The sequence below is a fragment of the Vipera ursinii genome, assembly GCF_947247035.1.
Source record: "Vipera ursinii genome assembly, chromosome: 4".
NCBI lineage: Eukaryota > Metazoa > Chordata > Lepidosauria > Squamata > Viperidae > Vipera > Vipera ursinii.
This window is the reverse complement of record NC_139514.1, coordinates 85421636-85442825: the sequence shown is the minus strand read 5'-3', so window position 1 is coordinate 85442825 and position 21190 is coordinate 85421636. Positions and strand designations below refer to the sequence as shown.

Below are 21190 nucleotides of genomic sequence, written 5' to 3'. Positions count from 1 at the left end.
CCTGTAAGATGGAACTGGACACAGGCTCTGCCATTTCCATTATTTCTCTGGACACATTTAATTTTGTGTGCAGTCGCAGTAGAAGATGGGCCAAGCTGAGGCCCTCTGACATACTTTTAACAGATTTTCAGAACGCAAAAGTCGCAGTCAAGAGTGAAGCCACCTTGGCCGTTAAATTTAAGGGGTTTTCAGGGCACCTGGATGTTGTCATAGTAGGGGGCCAGAGAACGAGCCTAATTGGACTCGATTGGTTTAATGCACTAGGCATCCAAGTAACCGGTATCAACCGGACACAAATCGCGAGTCTAGTGTAAGTTTGCGAGGACTTTGCAGACGTATTTGATTCAGCCCTAGGAACTTACACGGGTCTGCCAATAGTATTCAAACTAGACCCAAATGTGGTTCCCATCAGGATAAAGCCTCGCAGGGTCTCCTTTGCCCTCAAGCACAAAATAGACACAGAACTAGACAAGCTTGTGGAACAGGGCGTTTTGAAACCAGTAGATAGTGGGGAGTGGGAAACCCCTATTGTAACAACACTTAAAGCCAATGGGGAAGTCAGAATATGCACAGATTATAAATGCACAATTAACCGGGCCCTTAAACAGCACGCATACCCAGTCCCCGTGGTGAGCCACATCCTGGCATCTTTGCAAGGTGGCTCCACTTTTTGCGAAATTAGATTTGGCGCAGGCCTGTCAGCAACTACCTGTTGATGAGGCCACGGCTGCAGCACAGACAATTGTGACCCACAGGGGGGCTTTCAGAGTAAAGCGCTTGCAATTTGGAGTCAGTGTAGCCCCGAGCATTTTTCAGGGAATCATGGAATGCACACTCAAGGGCATTCTAGAGGTTTGCCCCTATTTTTCCGACGTGCTTATTGTTGGAGAATCCACAGAGGTGCTAGCAACGAGGCTCAGAGCCGTCCTGCAGAGGCTGTGTGAAGCAGGCCTCAATCTAAAAAAAGAGCAAATGCAGTATTGGGGTTCCCTCAACTGAATTTTTGGGGTTTTGCATTGATGCTAATGGCATCCACCCAGCTGAGTCCAAAGTGAAGGCCATTCAGATGGCACCTACCTCTAAAACAAAAGGAGAACTGCAAGCATTCTTGGGCCTCCTTAACTTCTACCACACGTTCCTTCCTAACAAGGTCACAGTGGCAGAGCGGCTTCATAGGCTCTTAGATAAAAAAGCTTCTTGGAAGTGGACCAGCATTCACAAAAAATGTTTTTAGGACCTGAAGGCACTTCTGTCAGTCAGTTCCACTATCACTTATTTCAGGCATGTGACACATCCCCATACAAGGTGGGTGCAGTTTTGAGTCACTTAGAGAAAGATGGAACCCAATTTCCCATTGCATTTTTTTCAAGGACACTGTCCTCTGCTGAGCGTAACTACGCTCAAATTGACAAAGAGGCATTGGCCATGGTAGCTGGAGTTAAAAAATTCCATGACTGCCTATATGGCAGGGACTTCATGGTCTTCACAGACCACAAACCGCTACTGGGGTTATTCACCACAGACAAACAGACACCCCATATATTATCCCCTAGAATGCTGAGATGGTCTATTTTTTTTATCAGCGTACACGTTTAAGCTGATTCACAAACCCGGCAAAGAAATGGGCCATGCAGATGGCATGAGTAGGCTTCCACTGCCACAAATTGAACCTGATCTGGCCCCAGCAGCCCGCATATTGTCCATTCAGGACTTGCCAGAGTTTCCCCTCCATGCAGGGGACAAAGCTGCAGAAACAGCAGCTGATAAGACACTAAGTAGACTGCTTTCTTGGGTGCACACAGGGTGGCTGGATAAAAGCCCAGGCCCTGAATTTCAGAGTTATTTTACTAGAAGACATGAGCTATCAGGTTACAAGGGTTGCATCCTATGGGGGAACAGGGTCATAGTCCACACCTCACTAAGAGACAGGGTCTTACAATCACTGCATGATGGTCATCCGGGTATTGTACGTATGAAAGCTTTAGCTAGAAGCTACTTATGGTGGACAGGTTTAGACAAGGCCATTGAACCCCAGGTGCATGGATGTTACACATGCCAACAATCAAGGCCTGAAATGCCGCACGCTCCAGTTCACAGGTGGGAGGAGACTCACACTCCCTGGTCTAGAATTCACATAGACTTCTCTGGGCCCTTTCAGGGACAGCTCTTCCTTATAGTGGTCGACAGCAACTCTAAATGGCTTGAAGTAATTCCAGTTGCTAACATGACTTCTGCTAGAACCATCCAGGTGCTTAGGAAACTCTTTGCCACACATGGGCTGCCAGACATCATAGTATCCGACAATGGAGCCCAATTTACAGTGGCAGAATTTCAGGTATTCCTGAGAGCTAACCTCATCAGGCACGCAACATCGGCCCCGTTTCACCCTTTGTCTAATGGTCAAGCTGAACACATGGTCTGGACCACAAAAAGAGTCACTGAAGCATATAGTGACTGGGGACTGGCATCACAGATTGGAAGATTTTTTACTTTACCAGCATTCCATGCCCTGCACAGCTACAGGGAAAAGCCCAGCAGAGCTGCGCTGGGGGAAGCGACTGATCACAAAATTGGACAGGTTGCATCCAGATAGGGTGGCAGCAGAAGCTTTGCGCCCCAAACCCCTGAGGGGGTTGCAAGTGGGCGATGGGGTGTGGGCCAGGAACTATGGGCATGGGAATTTGTGGGTGCCTGGAAAAATTACTAAAATGTCAGGCCCCCACTCTTACGAAGTGGGGCTGGAGGGTGGGCGAGTTGTCTGGCGCCACATCAATCAGCTTAGGAAGCGTTTCCCAGAATGGCCAAAAAGCAAGGACTTCATCACAAGTCCTTACCAAGGTGCACAAACCAGCAGCCAAGCCGGCCCATGCATAGACTCTGAAGGCTCACACGGCCCAAGCAACAAGGAGTTGGCCTTAGAGAAGGGGAGCCCGGACATGCAACATGGGTCCCCTGATGGAGAAAGCCAACCTGATGGCTTCAGCCGCTGTGCTAACTCTGCTGAACAAACTGACTCTGGGGTGGGCCATCCTGGAAAGGCCAGCCAGAGAGCACCGAGCCACTCTGAATCACTTGAACTAAGAGACACTGGTCTACCCAGCCTGGCAGGCAAGCTGGTAGGCCAGGACATGCCTGGGTCCCCCAGGCATTCCACAAGGCCACACAAACCTGCTTATCTGAAAGATTTTGTTCTGAAATAATAAAGCTATAATGTTGTATGTACCCTTGTATTTAATGCTGACCTACAAGATTGTAATGGACAATGGAGCTACAATGTAGTAAGTACTTTATTGTGCTGCTAAGTGGAACCTATTCACACCAGTGTTAAGTCTTTATAAAGTGTATTCCTGTAATTACTTTCTATTGTTGCTATAATGTTGTTTGTTCTAAGGGGGAGGGGTATAATGTATTGGGCTTGCTTGTTAACACCACATGATAATGGCTGGTAGGCTGCTGGAGCAGGGAGCTAGCTAACGGCTCCCAACATCTCAGACAACCCGTCTCCAGCACTGCCACTGCTTGCCCCTAGGCAGCAATAGGTTGCTTCAAACCTATTGGCTGCCACCTAGGGGCCAGGGTATAAATTGCTGCATCTGCAGCCCTGTTCTCTAGTTCAGATCCTGCAATCAATAAACCATGATCTTTGCTGAACTCACTCACCTTGTCTTCATTCCTGCACAACGAACCCAGTACACAACAAGTTATATCCTATTTTTCCTCCAGAAACTCAAGGCATTTCACAGGCCACTCCTATTTTTCCCATACAATAATTCTATGGCTTAGATTTAAATCCCAAAGGTTTTAATTTTGATACAAGTTTTTCTTTTATTGTAGTGATATTATGAATTTGCATTTTATATATGCTTGTGGGTGGTTGGAGTTTTTTAGCTGTCTCCTTTGCCATTTTGTTTTTCTTTTGTCTGATCCAAATTTGCAATGACTAATTTGTGGCCTTCTAACTCAGATATAAAAGAGAATGCAAACTGATTTGAAAGAAAGCATACTGGGATTCAGCAGTATCTGGGTAGGGCTCAAAAAGAAAAGTTGACGACAGCAGTGTGCTCAAATCCCTGCACATTTTGCAAATATTGGCTTTGATCACACTGATTTTATTGCCATTTTGACTTTTATGAGGGTCCTGTGTGAACACCAGGGCTTTTTTTCTCATAGAACGCTCAGAACGGCGTTCCGGCACCTTTTTTTTTTTGCAAAACAAAAAACAACAAAAAAACCCAGCTCCCTTATTGGCTTACCCAACTACACCATCTCAACTAGGTAAGTAAGAGAGGACAAGGAGTGGGAGGTGGGTTCTGTGGAGTCCATGTGCACTCCTTCCTTGTGCTCATCCGTGTCAGCCAGGCTGGTGGCCTACCCAGTACTGGACCTGTGCCACCGTTGCCTCACCCTTCACACCCAAGTGGCCACCCTGCATTGCCTGGCCCACACCGCCTCTGCCCCCTGCCCCGCGTATCCCCGCCGTATAGAGCGGGCCCCGCTGCTCTCACTGCATCAGCTGCACCGGCTCTGGCCCCGGGGGACAGCCCACTGCCAACACCCCTCAAGCCCATGACTGCAGCAGCGCCCCCCCCCGCCTCCTGCACCCACCAAGATGAGAGTTCCGGCACCTTTTTTTTTTTTTAAGGAAAAAAGCCCTGAACACTCTGTTCAGATTTATAATAACAACATAAGAAATTGTGGAAGATTGTAGAATTGATCTTAGTAGATGAAATAAATAGGGGTTCTTGGGATGTTATTGTTCAGGAATTTCCCTTTCATTATCATAATTTGATACATTTGCTTGAAACTTCTCTATTAGTGATAAAAAGCATGTCCCTATTTTTTATTTCAGAAGGGAAGAACATGAACTTGCTAAAGAACTGAAGATGTTGATTAGATTAAACTTTTTTTTTACTTTGATATGTGTGGTTTGAGTACTACAGTTGCCTTTGCCATGAATATTATTTTCAGTTTTTACAGTTCATCCCTATTCCCTACCTTCCTTTAAATCTTCTACTCTTCAAATACAAAATCCTTACTAGAATGCTAAATGATTGAAACTTTAGAATGTTAATTTTAGAAGCAAAACAAATGATGCAAAAATAAATCATAGATACACACTCTCATGCATAAGTAATTAAGCTGTATACTTTAATTTGAGGCAAAGCCCAGCATATTGCCAAATAGGAAAAGAATATATCTGCAATACAAACTACAATACTAAAATCTACTTTTATTTCTGATGGTAATTGTGCTGAGGTTGGTGCTCAGCCACAGAAAAACAATTCTAGATATAACCACAGAAGCAGCTAATTTGACAATTGTAAGGTATGCAGGGACCCTTATTTCCTCAGAAATGGAGAACTAGTAAAGTAATCTCTGTGGAACAAGTGTCTCTGTGACCAAATCCCTTAATTACATCCAGTAGAAGAGCATATGTGGCAATTAACTCCTCTAACTCCAGCGTAGCAATTTTAATTGGTTGTGGCAAATACTTTGCAAACTTAAAAAAACCACACAATTATATGTATTACAATTTGCAAAAAGAAGTGCAAATGAGCCAGCAGATTGTAGTATCTATTGTCTCCTGTACACATAGTCCTTGACTTATGACCATGACTGAGCCCAAAATTTCTGTTAAGATAGTTAAGTGAATTTTACCCCATTTTATGACCTTTCTTGCCACAATTGTTAAGTGAATCACTGCAGCTGATAAATTAGTAACAGTTATTAAGTGAATCTGACTTCCCCATTGACTTTGCTTATCAAAAGGTTGCAAAAGGTGATCACATGACCCAGGGACACTGCAACCGTCATAAATATGAGCCAGTTGCTGAGCATCTGGATTTTGATCATGTGATCGTGAGGCTGCTACAAAGGTTGTGAGAAAAATGATCATGTCACTTTTTTCAGTGCTGCTTTAATTTTTAAATGAACTTTTGTAAGTTGAGGACTATCTGTACTAATTTTCAAGGTACCATTAACAAAAGTTGAGTTGTATTTGCAATTTGTATCTTAGTTATCTGGGTTTATCTGTTCTTTGTACTAGGTAAATTTGATCTAATGCTATCTTTTTCCAATTTCCTTGGTGTATAGTCATGATTTTCAAATACAGGTAGCCCTCATTTAGTGATTGCCTCATTTAGTGACTACTTGCAATATGACAGTGATTAAAAAGTAACCAGTCCTTACCTTTACAGTCTTTGTAGATCTATAAAGCAAAGAAAAGCTGAAGTAAGATAGTAAGTTTCACTTTACAGCCAACTTGTGGGTCCTAATTGTGATTGCTGAACGATGACCAAAATAATTTTAAAGCCTAAACAGGATTGTTAAGCAGATAAAAGGTAAAGATAAAGGTTCCCCCACACATGCGTGCTAGTTGTTTCCAACTCTAGGGGCCGGTGCTCATCTCCGTTTCAAAGCCAAAGAGCCAGCGTTTGTCCGAGGACGTCTCCGTGGTCATGTGGCCGGCATGACTAGATGCCAAAGGTGCACGGAACACTGTTACCTTCCCACCGTAGTGGTCCCTATTTTTTTTACTTGCATTTTTAAGTGCTTTCGAACTGCTAGGTTGGCAGAAGCTGGGACGAGTAACAGGCGCTCACTCTGTTACGCGGCACTCGGGATTCAACCCGCCAAACTGCCGACCTTCTGATCGACAAGCTCAGCGTCCTAACTCACTGAGCCATCATGTCCCTATTAAGCTTATACATGTATTTATTTATATATACAATTTATATCTGGTTTGTCAATTTTCTTTGATAACTATCAGTATGCTGACTATGGTCCCAAGACCCCCAAATATTGTGTTTCAAATTTCTTAGTTCTTAATCTAATCATGAATGGCCAGGTCAAGGAAAGATTTTTATGTATATTTATTTAACTAAGCTAGGTATAGATCAAGCATAAAGTTCTCATGTTCAAGAAATTTATATTTTGATAATCAGAGAAAGGTCCAGGGTTGTTATATAGAGCCAGAACGCCCAGCTCCAGGTCTCTTACACAAGTTTCAATGGCCATTTGATATTTAACTATTATTAGACTATTGAGGTATCCTTTGAAAGTAATGGAAAATTAGAACCCCCATTCTGGAAGCAAATCCCCAGATCAGGATATCGCAGAAACAAGCTGTAGAAAACTCATTGCTGCCATCCAGGGACCAACTTGATTTTGAAACCCAGATCCAGTAGTCTGGTAAAATGAAGGATGGGGAAACAAAACAAGAAAGGAGGCTTTAATACCTGTTCATAATGCTGAAAACCACTGAAAATAATAAGCAATATAATGTTTAATAAAAAATAAATATCATTAGATAAGGAGGGCAAAACAGGGACTCACACTTTGGGTTAAAAAAAATCAGCTTCCACATACTATAAATTAAGGTTTAACATTGTGAAGCATCAGAAAAAGTGCTAAATACTGGAGCTCCCCCTAAAGTTGCAACTGAATTGTTAGAGCCCAGTTCCTGCCATATCATTCAAAGACCCAATAAAGGCTTCTATCCAAAAAGGATCAAGCTCTACTATGCATGGAGGTTTCTCAAAAAGTAAAAGTAGAAAGGCCAATTCTTCCTTTTTAGTATCTAAAATTAGTGTGTTATACCTATTTAGTTATCTGCAAAATGTTCAGTTTTTCAGCTAGTCCTATGGTATTGATTGATAAAGGAAAGCCCGAGGGGGAGGGGATAGACACTCAATTAAGCAAATTTAGAGTCCAGATCTAATGACTTTATAGGGAAGTAATTCCTTTAAAGTGCCCTTAGTTGGCAATAAGCCAAATTGTACTGTAGAAAAGAACATGTAATTAAAATAAAAATAACTTATTTTAAAAAATAAGAAAAAACATTCTTGGGACATGTAATGTATTGGGCTTGCTTGTTAACACCATGTGGTAATGGCTGGTAAGTTGGTTAGTGGGTCCACATGAAGCATCAAAGTTATTAGAGTTCTGTAATGTATTGGGCTTTCTTGTTAATACCATGTGGTAATGGCTGGTAGGCTGCGAGAGCAGGGAGCTAGCTAACGGCTCCCAGCATCTCAGACAACCCATCTCCAGCGCTGCTATTGGTTGCCCCTAGGTGGCAATAGGTTGCTTCAAACCTATTGGCCTCTGCCTAGGGGCCAGGGTATAAATTGCTGCATCTGCAGCCCTGTTCTCTAGCTCAGATCCTGCAAGAAATAAACCATGCTCTTTGCTGAACTCACTCGCCTCGTCTTCATTCCTGCACAACGAACCCAGTATACAACAGGACAGATAGTTTTAGTCAATTTGTGTCCCAATATGTGTCAGTTCAAGTATTTTGGCTTGTTATCTTTGCTCCAAGATGCTGCTGCTCCCTGGATAGTCATTTGGGGCCTCCCTGAACAGCAATTAGGTTTTTTTTTTTCAGGGGATCCTGGATTTAGCCATCACTAAATCAGTATTGTGAATGGAGGGGTATAGAAGAAAATCCTGAATTTGTCTCTAAAGTGTTTCTTAATATGCTTTTGTTTCTTAATATGCTTCTGAGTCTACACATATAGCAAAAGGCTTTTACTACTTTATTACCAGTTTATCTATGTAAAAATAGATAGAAACAATATTTTGATGGGGCAAAATCAGATAAAATATTCAATTACAACTGAAAGGATGAAAAGTGCATGACAAAAAAAAAGATTCATTTGGTTAACTTCTCACCCTTGAAAGCCTTAAGTCATTTATTTGATATAGTCATACTTTCATTTCCCTATCCAGGCTTTTATAAAAAAATAGTTATATCTAATTGTGTGCTTTGTATTTATTAGGGTGCATCTAAACCTATTGTCATCTATCCATCTTGGTTTTCCTTTTCACATTCAATGGTTTGCACCATGCATCAGTGATTCATAGCATACCACAGTGCAGGCTGTTTGCCAAGCTTCATCATTCCAGGAAAGTGTCACTTAGTTGTCTTCTCCTTTCAATCAAATCTTGATGTGGGCTGACTGTTCATGGCCTCTGGAAGATCTTTATATTTCTGGAAGGTAGTAGAAAAAGAAGAGGACCAGAATTATTATTAGGCAGAATACACTAGAGACTAATAAATTAAGGATGTGCAGTCTAAAGACCCTCAAGAATATGACAAGTTAAAGCTAATACAGAATCCATATGTGCATTCATTTTATTCATGGCTGATGGATTCCATTGTGATATGGCTCGACAGTTACAGATACTATGTTTAAAAATGTGCATCAGAAGATGTGCTTGATCAATTATTTTGCATTTATGTTTGTTAACAGCACTGAATGGTAACATACCAGTTCACACTATAATAAATGGAAACACTGCATATCAATGTTTTTCTTTTATTAGAATACATTGAAGATAATGGGTCAGACATTCTTTCACAATTAAAGCACTCATTATGTTTATTTTTATACTCTGCCTGTAAATAACATATATTACTGAACTCCAGATTTTTTTTCTTCTAAATTTATGTCTGTAAAATCAACATCTAAGCAATTTAAATAAGAAAAGTTCATATTTTTTTCTCCTGGGATTGCATTTATAATAAATTGTTTACTACAGCCTATACTGCTACTGGACTTGGGCAATGTAGAGGTGTCTTATTTTTTAATGAGATAGCTACATAGATAAGCTTGTAACTTTATTTTGTAAGGTTTTTAATATTCACGTTGCACTTTTTTTCTTTTGAAGAAAAAGGATTTTGGTTTAAGGAAACCACTATTTTTAGAATAATTATTTTCCTAACCTGAGTTAAATTCAGACTGCTCAGGAAAAATTGATACATGGAAGTCAAACTTTAGCATCAAGATAGATAAAAGATTTTTTTTCAAGACCCAGCATCTAATTGGAAGTTAGGTAGCCAAGGACAGGCACACATGTATGCTCAAGCACAAATATAAAGTTGCCAGATCTTGCTTACCTTGTCATTTCCAACCAGGTGCATCAGATGGCAGCACAGATAATTGAAAGGGTCTTTCCCACTGCTGAAAATAACCTAACCTCAGCTCCTAAAGTATTTTTTTTAAGTGAACAGCATCATTTAACTTATGCAATTGAGGGATATGCTGGGATTGGACCCTTTTAAAAAGCTATCAGCCTTCCTTGAGTAATCTTGAAAAAGACAAGGAGGGCTGGAGGTAACTATTATAATAAGGATAGCAGATAGGGAATCCTAGAGTTGTAAGAACAGGGGTGTCAAACTGCTGGCCTGTAGGCCCATTGCATCATGTGGAAGCCGCGCCCAGCCCAGCTCCAGCAGTGCAAAAAGTCATGATACCTCATGACACATCACGTGATGCAGCGAGTTTGACACCCATATCCTAGAAGGAGACACTTCCAAATTGTTGCCTCAAAACCTATATGCACATAATGCTTGAATCACAGGAACAGAAGGACTTTTAATTCAATCCTCTGCCCAGGTCAGGAATTCTCAGATTATCCCAAAGAAACAGCTGTCCAGTCTTTGAAAACATCCAATGGTGGACCACTTATGACTTCAGGAGTGAGGCTGTTCCCCTGTTTAATAGCCCTCATGTCAGGAATCTCCTCATTTTCATTCTCTTTGTAAATCTTTTACCCCTTGATTCATGTCCTACCCTCAGACGCAAAAAACCCAAACATGCCGTATTTTGTTCCCTATGACAGACAATAAGATATTAAAAGACTATTATTTTCCCCTTCTCTTCTTTAGCCTAAACATACTCAGTTCTTCACAGGATTTAGCTTCCATTTTTGTTGCTCTTCTCTGGACTCTTTCCAATTCCTCAGCACCATTCTTGTGTTGCCATGACCCAAACTAGACACGACGTTCCAGATGCTGAAGTCTGATCAGTGCCTGCAGAGTGTGACCTTGATGAGTAACCTGGAGTTCTCCCTTCCTCCAATGCTGCTCCAGAATCCCAAAAGATCCAAATCATACATCGGATTCTGAATCAATACATCTGAGGACTACCTGGAATATTAATTTGCATAGTTAATGATTCCCTCCTTCAGTCATGTCCGCACTCTGTCCAAAACGTGCTTTACATTATTAGTTGCTTCTTTGCAACTTGATTGGGGAGCCTGAGAAAAGATGGATAGGGTGAAATCTGGGGATGCTTAGCTTGCCCTGCCCTGTCCTAATTTAAAGGTCAAATGTTCTATTTGTCTGAGAAGAGGCTTCTGAGAAAATATTTGAGCAGGGCCAGGGTAGAGAAGGATGCCTGAGAAAGTAAATGTCACCTTAATCAATCCCGCTCCTTTCCCTTTCCTTCCTCTTCAACACAACCCTTTCTCCTGAACGTCTGCGAAGGTGGCTTTAACCCGCATCTGCGGCTGAGACATGCGTATTTTCAGTGGCATTTAAACAAACAAACAAACAAACAAAAAAACCCAGCACGAGGGCCGAAGTCGAGGCAAGAAACAAAAGCGGTCAGAGGCTGGTACTCGCGGCGTCTCGGTTCGCTTTGTTTATTTTTCAAGCCGCCCCCGAGGAGCCGCCGGGAGATTCTCCTGCAGCAGCCTCGGCGAGCGCGCCAGCCAGCCTGAGCGAGTCACACGCTCCATACACGCATCCCCGCGCGGGGCCGACCGAGCGGGCAGGCGGTGGAGGAGGGGCAAGGACGCGAGCGAGGCGGCAGGCGACCGAGGGCGAAGAAGCGCCTGCCGCGGGCCGAGAGAGGGAGAGGGGGAAACCCCTCCGACCGCTGCGTCTTTCTCTAGCCGGGGAGCGAGGGAGGGGCCGGGTGAGCTCAGTCTCCCCGCTGTGCGCCCACCCGCGGCGCTGCGAGGAGGCAGCGTGGCTGCCGCTCGGCTGCAGCGGAGCGGTGCTGACATCTTCCAGCTCCCTCGGTTTCACCATGGACAGCTTCGACTTGGCGCTCCTGCAGGAATGGGACCTGGATTCTCTCTGGTAAGGCTGAGTGTCGCGTTGAGAGCGCTGCGCTTGCTCTGGATTTCCACTTCGGGTGCCGGAGTTCTGAAAGAGGCGCGGGAATGGGCTACCCCAATCCTGTAACGCGCCTCGTTAGGAATGGTTGTGGTGGTGTTATTCTAGTATTCTTACGAATACTGGAGACGCAGTAATAATACTAAGAAGGTTAAAATGAGGCAGTATTATTGCATGTCGTATTTTCGTTCGCAGTGATGTTCTTCACGCTGTCCTTCGAAACTCTCATTCTGGGGGCTGAGTTCGGCAACTGCACCTCTCGGTTTCTTCTCTGTGCTCCCACTCTTTTTTTGCAATTTTCCTTTTCAGTTCTGGTATTCTCCCGCTTCCCTCTTAACTATTCATCTCTTTCTCCGTCTTATTTCGGAGCAAGTTCCCCAGGGCTCCTTCCCTCCCCCCCCCCCCGGGCGCGTTTGTGTTTTCCCGTTTTCCTTTCTTTCCTTGGAAACACCTTGATTTTGCTCTGCCCGATTCCCCCCCCCCCAATCCGCCTTCTGCTTCTCGAGTCATTGTCCCCCTTTTTTACGGCTTAGGCTGTGCTCCCCAGCCTGACCCGCGCCATCACCTGGATTGCTCCTTGTGTCAATAAATATAGAAATTGCTGCATTTCCAAGCGACATCTGGCAGCAGTCAGAAACCATTTCTAGAAATATCATTAACCACTAAAGGTGGAAATTTCTTCCTTCTTGTTGCCATTCAAAGGGCCAGCCTTCACAAGTGAATGCCTCCAGTACAGTAATTGCAACTGATGGCATTTAGCATATGGGCACCTTAGCTCATTCCCTCTATAATTACAGTAATGCCCTTGCTGTGAGTTAGCCTTGATCTGTGTGTGTGGCTGTTGTTTATGCATCTCAGGTACTTTTTGCAACTGCTGGGTGCCACTTCAGTCTTTGCCAGCTTTCATGTTGATTATAGCCTTTATGGCTTAACCTTTTGTATGTGTTTTTGGGAGGAAGTAAGTACATCATATGGTTAAATGAATGATTATTTATGTTCTGAGTTTAAAGAAGCACAATATACATTCATTTAAAATTCCTATTACATATGTCCTAAGTCACTATTTGCTATATAAAACAGTCTATTCTCTTTTTTGCAAGGAAGCTGTTCAGAAGATACAGTTATTCTGATATGTAGATATTTCTATGTTTAGCGTAATTGGGATAATGTTGGAGTTGTTTTGCTGAAAAATTATTTGTAGTGTTGTCTCAGGTTTAGGAATTGTGGAAATATCTCATTGAAAATGCATACAGTATGTTCAAATCTGTCCATCCACCCATCTAATTTTAGTTGCTTTTTTCTGAACATTATGCAGAATGCATTCAAAATTTGCCAGGCAGATAAGACTGGCAGTGAGTTTTCTATGGAAAAAAGATATTGTAATTGTGCTATATAAGCTTTGCTAATAATGAATTGAGAAATGGCTTACTGAAAAGTTTAAATCTTAAATGTTCTTGGGCTATATGCAATACATTACAAACGGAGTTGTACATTACAATTACTAATGAGTTAGAGGTATTGGATTCTAGATTCTAGAGCCCCTGATAATGGATACATTCTATCCATATTAATCTTGATTTCAATGAATAGATATAATCAATAATTTACCAGGCAATAAATGTCATTATAACTTTACTAGTAGACTGTGAATGAGATGTTATCAGGGTCAATTCTTATTTTGGAACTAAACCATTATGCAACTTTCTTTTAAATATCTTTAGGCAAATTCAGTTTTGAATATCTGGATTGAAGAATATAATAGGTAAAAAACACCTTAATTTCCTTTACTATGGAAATTAACTATTTATTTGGCATAGTTAATGTTTAAAGAAATCTGGCAAAAATGTTGGGAGACTAGATGCATTTTTGGTACATTTAATTTTCAATATTTTTTTTCATAGGCTTAAGTACCATGATTGCCTATTTGCACTAATGTTAAAAAGTTAGCCTTAAATAAATACTGTGGATTTGCCTAGAGAGCAACTTTAAGAGAATTGTACAATATATATATATTATTTTTGTTTGGAGATAAGATTTATATGGTTGCAGATATTGTCATTGATTCATCATACTCAGCAGTAAGCAGTATGTTATATCCTGAGAATGACATAAATAGTTTGAGATGGGATTTGCATGGCAAATATTAACATTCTGTATTTTACTGATTAGCCTTCATTCTTTATTGCCCAGATTAAATAAGCAGTATTTCATTGCAAAAAGAGGCTATTTTGCTCAGTCATTTTAAGTTTAATTGAGAGAACAGTGATTTTTTACAAACATAGGAGAAAGTGGACGCTTTAAACTTAAAGCTTGAATATTGATAACATCATAGCTTCACCACAGTATGACCTGCAAGCTTCTTGAGATTGGAGGCCTTATGCCACATTGTGCATCTTCTTTTCTCTCCATCCTTTACTTTTTTTAACGAGCAATTGGGTTATTGATATTTACAGAATTTCTGTCACCTCCACCCCTTCAATAAACTTGACCATGATGTTTAGATATAATAAATTTGTTTTCCTCTTTCAAAAAATTATTTGATATTTGCAAATAAGAAAAATGCACATTTTGTCAATATTATTGCATAAAAAGGAACCACATTCTTGGGTAACAGCAGTAATGCATTGCATTTTGGACTGTATTTACAATGATTTGGTTGCTCACTAAGTAGTGTGAGCCAGGATACTTGATGACTACTTTACTTAAAAGTATAAGATTTTATAGCCATTTATAGTTTTTATGATAAAAATGCTTAACCCAATGATGTTCTTATGTGATGAGGAAATGAATAGCAGCTTGAGAAATCTCATTGTCATTACATACCAAAAAGACATAACATAGTTTTATAGTACAGATTGTATCAGTATTATTGATGCATAATGCAGACATTTAGACATTTTTGTAAGGTTGTTGTTACTGCAAATAATTCCTGTTATTGGTGTCCTGTTTCTCCAGTGGTTTTCCAACTGCAGGATATTGCTCATAAATATATTTGTGCTGAAATTGCTGTATTTTTTGGAATTCAGAAAATGCATAAAATGTATTGTATGTATAGTCTGTTGTTTAGGTTGCTTATACTTTGAGATAATTTAAATAATAGTTCATCAATGACCAGTAATACAATTAATCCCAAGAAACACTTAGAGCAATATAATGCACTTTGTGTATTTTCTGTATCCATTAAAAAAGTGTATAATGTGCAGTTAGTTTGCAATCAATTCACTACATTTTTCATTGACAAAGCAATAATATGTTGGTGGGGAAGCAGTTTTTTATTTGGCTGCACTCTAAATGCACTTTACTGCATCTACAATTGTGTTTATGCAAGACAAAACAAGCTGAGAATCTTGCAAAATTACTGTAAATCATATTGTAGACATTTAATGAAAATATTTATGTTTGAATATCTTAGGACTCTTTAAAAAGGCAAGGTAATTCACAAATGCATATGTGTTATACACACAAAATGTATTGCATGTGTGTGTATTTCTGTGCCATTTTGATATTTACTTTGATAAATACATTTACTTATGTATTCTTTTATGGCTGTTTCTAAAACTTTGGAATGAAGTTTGCTACCATTAAAATCTGCAAATACTTTATGCTTTATTCATAGCTAATAAAAGTAAAATAAGAGAAGATAAGACTTCCTTAAAAGATGAAGAACATAAATGAGATTTGAATCTTTTGTCTTGCTGGTTGAGAATTTATTTATTTATTTATTTATTTTTGGGACTTATATGCCGCCCTATCTCCTGAAGGACTCAGGGTGGCTAACAACAATAAAAAACAACAATACAAAAATTAAAAAAGAATTAAATAGCCCCAAAATAAACTAACTACACATTTAAAAATTAAAACATATTTAAAAACCCATCATCAATCCAGGTCAGCCTGATGGAAGAAGAAAGTTTTGAGGTCGTGGCGAAAGGACCGGAGGTCCGGGGCCATCCGAAGCTCAAGGGGGAGTTGGTTCCAAAGGGCTGGTGCTCCCACAGAGAAGGCCTTCCCCCTGGGGGTCGCCAGCTGACATTGTCTGGCCGACGGCACCCTGAGGAGGCCCTCTCTGTGTGAGCGCACTGGGCGATGGGAAGTCGTCCCCGGTAGCAGACGGTCCTGCAAATATAATAACAATAACAATAACAATAACAATAACAATAATAATTTTATTTGTATACCACCCTTCTCCCGAAGGACTCAGGGCGGTGAACAGGGCAATACATGTTAAAAGACAAGAATACAAAAATTAAAAGAGATTAAACAAGATGCCCAAAAACTATAACAATAAGTTAAAATACATAAAAAGCAATAAAACCCAAACCCATCACCCATCAGGCCAGGTCAGCTTGTTCAAACAGGTAGGTCTTTAGATCACGCTGGAAGGAGCGAAGGTCGGGCGCCATCCGGAGCTCAACCGGAAGATGGTTCCATAAATCCCAGGCCTAAGCCATGTAGGGCTTTAAAGGTAAGTACCAGCACCTTAAATCTTGCCCGGAAGACAACTGGTAGCCAATGCAGCTCACGCAGGAGGGGTGTAATATGGGAGTATCCCATCACTACCCGCGCGGCTGCATTCTGCACCAGCTGAAGCCTCCGGGTGGTCTTCAAGGGCAGCCCCATGTAGAGAGCATTGCAGTAATCTATCCGAGAGGTAACGAGTGCATGAGTGACCGTACGTAGGGCATCTCGGTCCAGATAGGGGCGCAACTGGTGCACCAGGCGAACCTGGGCAAATGCCCCCCTGGCCACGACTCCAATATGATCTTCAAAACTGAGTCGTGAGTCCAGGAGGACGCCTAAATTGCGCGCCCTATCAACGGGAGGCAACACCTCTCCTCCCATAACCAAAGATGGAACCTTTGAGGGAATTGGTTCAGATATGACTGAAGGAATTCCACTCTAAAATCTGGAAAGTTGCTGCTGATCAGCATGTCCAATATGAGCTGCTAGACAATTCATTCGTTTGACTAGGTGTAAGACAGCTTCTCAGATTGCCATAATATTTGCGAATCAAGAAGGCAAAGTGCATGAATGGCAGAAATGCTGGTTGTTACCACTTCAAACTCTAAGCATGTGATAGAATAATTTTTCATTGTGTATCTTCCCAGAAGCCTTCTGTAAGAAAAGGCACACCTGGGAATAAAAAAAGAGGGATGCTAAAAATCACAGTCCCATATTATAGTGACCTAGTAAATTTCAATGTGGTTTATTTTATTTATTAAATTTATGTTATAGAAAAAGGTGTACAACAAGGTGATACAATATCACCTGTCTTTTTTCTCAGCCTGCCTTGAAGAAGTATTTCACAAACTAGACTGGGCAAAAATGGAATAAAAGTTAATGGTGCCTATCTAAACCACTTAAGGTTTGCAGATGATGTTGTTCTCTTCTCACAAGACCCAGAAGAGTTACAAAGACACACACAAGAGTTATACAAAGCAAGAGAACCATTTTGATTAAAAATAAACCTGAAAAAGAGCCAAGTTATGTTTAATAAATTCACCAAAGGAAAAAATATATCTGGAGAAGAACTAAATGTACAGTAGTAGACCACTACATATGCATTGGCCAACGGATCTCAAGGAAGGTGATACAAAAAGAGAAATCGAACAGTGTGTTAAATGTGGTTGGCAGGCATTTAGTAATTGAATATAATTTTCAAAAACAACCTCCCCCTATGCCTGAAGAGAAAAGTTTTCGATCAGTGTGTGCTACCCATTGTAACGTATGCCAGCAAAACATGGACACAATCAGTACAAAAGCTATGTGGTGGCCCAAAGAGCCATGGAAAGTTACATGCTTGGCATCACAAGACAAGATAGAAAGACCTGCACATGGATTAAAGAAGAAACGTAAATATATGATGCCATCAAAAGAGTGCAATTTAAAGAATTTAAATGGAAATGATCTGGTCACATGGCAAGAAGAACTGATGGCAGATAAATTAAGGCAGTTATAGAATGTATTCCACTTGGTAAAAAGTGTCCACAAAAGAGATCTAAACCAAGATGGAGGGATAACATCAGTAAGTATTGAGGTCCCAGTTGTGAAAGTAAAGCTCAAGACGGTATTGCTTGGAAACATGCCAAAGAGGCCTTCATCCTACAGTGGTTAGACAATGATGATGAAATCTATATACCACCCAAGTGCACTGTTTGTTGGTGATTCACATTAAAAAGAAGAAAAAATACACTAATAGATTAGAACGACAGAATATTTTTATTAAGATAGCTTATTTTTTTAAAATGTGAGCAACTTCTACAAATGCTTATGACACTGCAATGATTTTTCACTTTAGAGTAAATAATATTTATCTAAGGATACAGATAGTTAAGGAGATTTATTTAGGAACTTTGTTTGTTTACTTGTTCACCGTTTAAGGACAATTCCAGGAAGTGAAGTTTCTCCCAAATTGAGCTACATATACATGAGATTATATTGGTTACCTCTTTTTTTAGCCTTGAAGAACTAAATTCCTTATATTCCATTCTCTGTCCCTTGTATAGCTTAACTGTAAAAAGACAAAACATGAGTGGAAGATTGAGTTCTCTTTTTAATTTTTTGAGTTGCTCTGAAAGATAATAAAACCAGGATTAAAATGTTATAAAAATAAATAGGTTAGATTTTCTTAGATTTTGTCATGAAAAATAAGTTAGTAATAATTCACATACTTAGTGATTCTGGCAAGGCTACTGCATTCATAACAAAGTTTGGTATCAACCCACTGTTTCTTCCTTTATTGCTCCCTCAGCTAGTCATTACATATAGTCTAAATCAGAGTTTCTCGCCTTTGGCAACTTTAAAATGGGTGGATTTCAACTTCTATAGCTAGCTGGAAAATTCTTGGAATTAAAGTTGCTAAGTTTGAGAAATGCTTGTTTAGAAGAACATATAGGATGTAGGTTTTTAAATCAGTGTTTATTTTATCTTGAAGTAAATGAAATATTTACATAATAAATGGATGTATTGTTACATAAATTAAAAAAGATGACAAACATGGAATAAATTAAAAGATGAAGTAAAGGGAAGAGTCCCTACAGATTTTACTCCACTAGTTTTTGCTGATTATAAGGGACAGTGCTCATCTGTTTCAGATGCAGTACTTTTATAAAAAATATCCTGTATATAGTTTCAGTGTGCGTACACACACACACACACACACACAGTGTGGTGACTTGCTTATAATATGTTAAATCAAATTCTATCATTCCTAGCATCTCATTCACAATGAGTTCTTGAGTTCAGGAATGTTGTTTCAAAAACAGAAACGTTTAGCAGGACTATATAAGATAAATACCAAATTACACAATGATATACCAGATCAGTTATGATTATAAGCATATATTTCCTTTTATTATGGCATTATGAAACAGTCAAAAATGCACATTTCTTAGCTGATAATAAGGCTAACACTAATGTTGTCTTAGGATTTTTAGATTTTTCTTCAGAAATAGAGAGTATGGTGCAAATAAGGACACTCATGATTTGGTTTTGTGAAGGTTTCCAATTTGTTGGACAACTCTTAATTTAGCATTGGCAGACAGAAACTACTGCTGTCAGAATGTATTTTATTGTCACTTTGTTAGCTATGCTGTATGTTGACCTTTGACAAAAAGCCACAGCTGCCATATATCTTGCAGATCCTGAAAAAGAAAGGGAAAACGGTATGTTTCTTTTTCTTGTTCTTGCAAGAGAAACAAAACAAAATAAATAATATGAATTCTAAAACCATTTTAGAACAGAGAAGAAACTGAGATTGCAGTCCTAGAATAAGGTAGCGCTCTTTATAGAGATGCATATTCGTTTGACTTTAGTTGATGCATCCCAATATTCTTAATTTTCCCAGCAGGAGATTAACCAGAACTTCAAAACAATTATTATATTTGATAAATATTTGAACATACAGTGGTTTTCCTTGATACAAAACAACTTTTATAATATGCTTAATTTGCATGAAAAGTGAGCATGGAATAGGGTTGCGCAAAACCATTAAAATGTGTATTTGAATAGAATCAGACATGAAGCAAGATTTGTTAAAATAGTGCTGCTTTGGGGGAGGGGGCTCGCTTTGCTGATTCAGAAGCTGCTTCCAGTTGTTTCCATGTATATGCAGGCATAGCCACTTCACTTTGCTGAGAAAGTATTGAACAAAATATCCAAGTCAGAATAAAACTAGATTTGGATTTTAAAAGGATGGCTTTTGAGAAAAAAGGGAAACCATATTGAAAAACATAGTCAGTATGCATAGTCTTGCATTATAGTACATGTCCAGAAATTAGGGAATGCAAAAAAGGAGATGCAATTCAGACATTTTTAAAAAATATAAAAATATCCCCAGATCCATGGGGAGAGGTAACCATATTTTAAATGTTTAATATTAAGCATGTTTTTTAAAAAAATATTTGTTCTTAATGAACTGATGATACCTTCTAGCCCTAGGCCTAGGGCCTAGAGTGTATGTGGACAACCACATTAAGAGTGGGATGATGTGTCCCAAAGCAGACAGAGATTCACTGAGGATGGGGGCCCCAGCAAGAGTCCGAAAGCTCGGAAGACTAAACCTCTGGTCATGGTGACCCACCTAGATTGGATCCTGATGTGTCTTTTCCCTTGACAGCTCCCTGGGCCTGGGGGATGTAAGCAAATTAATAAGGGAAAAGAAAATGTCAGAAAGAGAGAGAAATAGAATATTGGCTTAAAAACATAGGAAAGTGTTCCATGGTAAAAGTTTCTGTTCTTAAATGTAAGAAAAAAAAAGGTCAGAAAAGGAACGTGTAATCAGTTTTTTATTAATATATAAACATGTCATGTTTTTACAATCACATTAGTCAATTAATAATTTGTTCTTTCATGTCATGTTTAAAATTCAAGATAAATATCACTTATATAGTGATGCTCTAGTTATACGTAGAGTAGTGTTGTATAATAACTTTAAAACATGTTTCATAGTAAAAAAAAAGTGTGAAAAGTGATCATTAATGCCATAAAAGAAACCATTCTTTTCCCATGTATGAAGTTTAATTAAAATTTGGTTGAATCTGCAATTATTGCTTGATTAATAGATTTATTTGAATTTGTTCCTGCTTTCTGTAATATGTGGCAGGGATCCCCAACTCTCAGGCCACAGACCAGTACCGGTCCTTGGCCTGTTAGGAACTGGGCTGCATAGCTGGAGGTGAGTGGTGGATGAATGAGCGAAGCTTCATCTATATTTGCAGTGCTCCCCAGCACTAGCATTACCGCCTCAGCTCCACCTCAGATCATCAGGCATTAGGTTCTCGT

The 21190-nt window shown here is 39.9% G+C and overlaps 1 protein-coding gene across 1 annotated transcript in view; it reads left to right on the top strand.

Moving 5' to 3' along the window:
* Window positions 1–11819: 11819 nt before the first annotated feature.
* Window positions 11820–21190, top strand: part of AFF3 (ALF transcription elongation factor 3) — a gene marked incomplete at both ends in the record, with an annotated part of 292751 nt that continues 283380 nt past the window's right edge. The window contains one exon of the mRNA XM_083361292.1: window positions 11820–11872. Within this exon, the coding sequence (XP_083217418.1) occupies window positions 11820–11872 (53 nt within the window). The remainder of the gene's footprint in view (window positions 11873–21190) is intronic.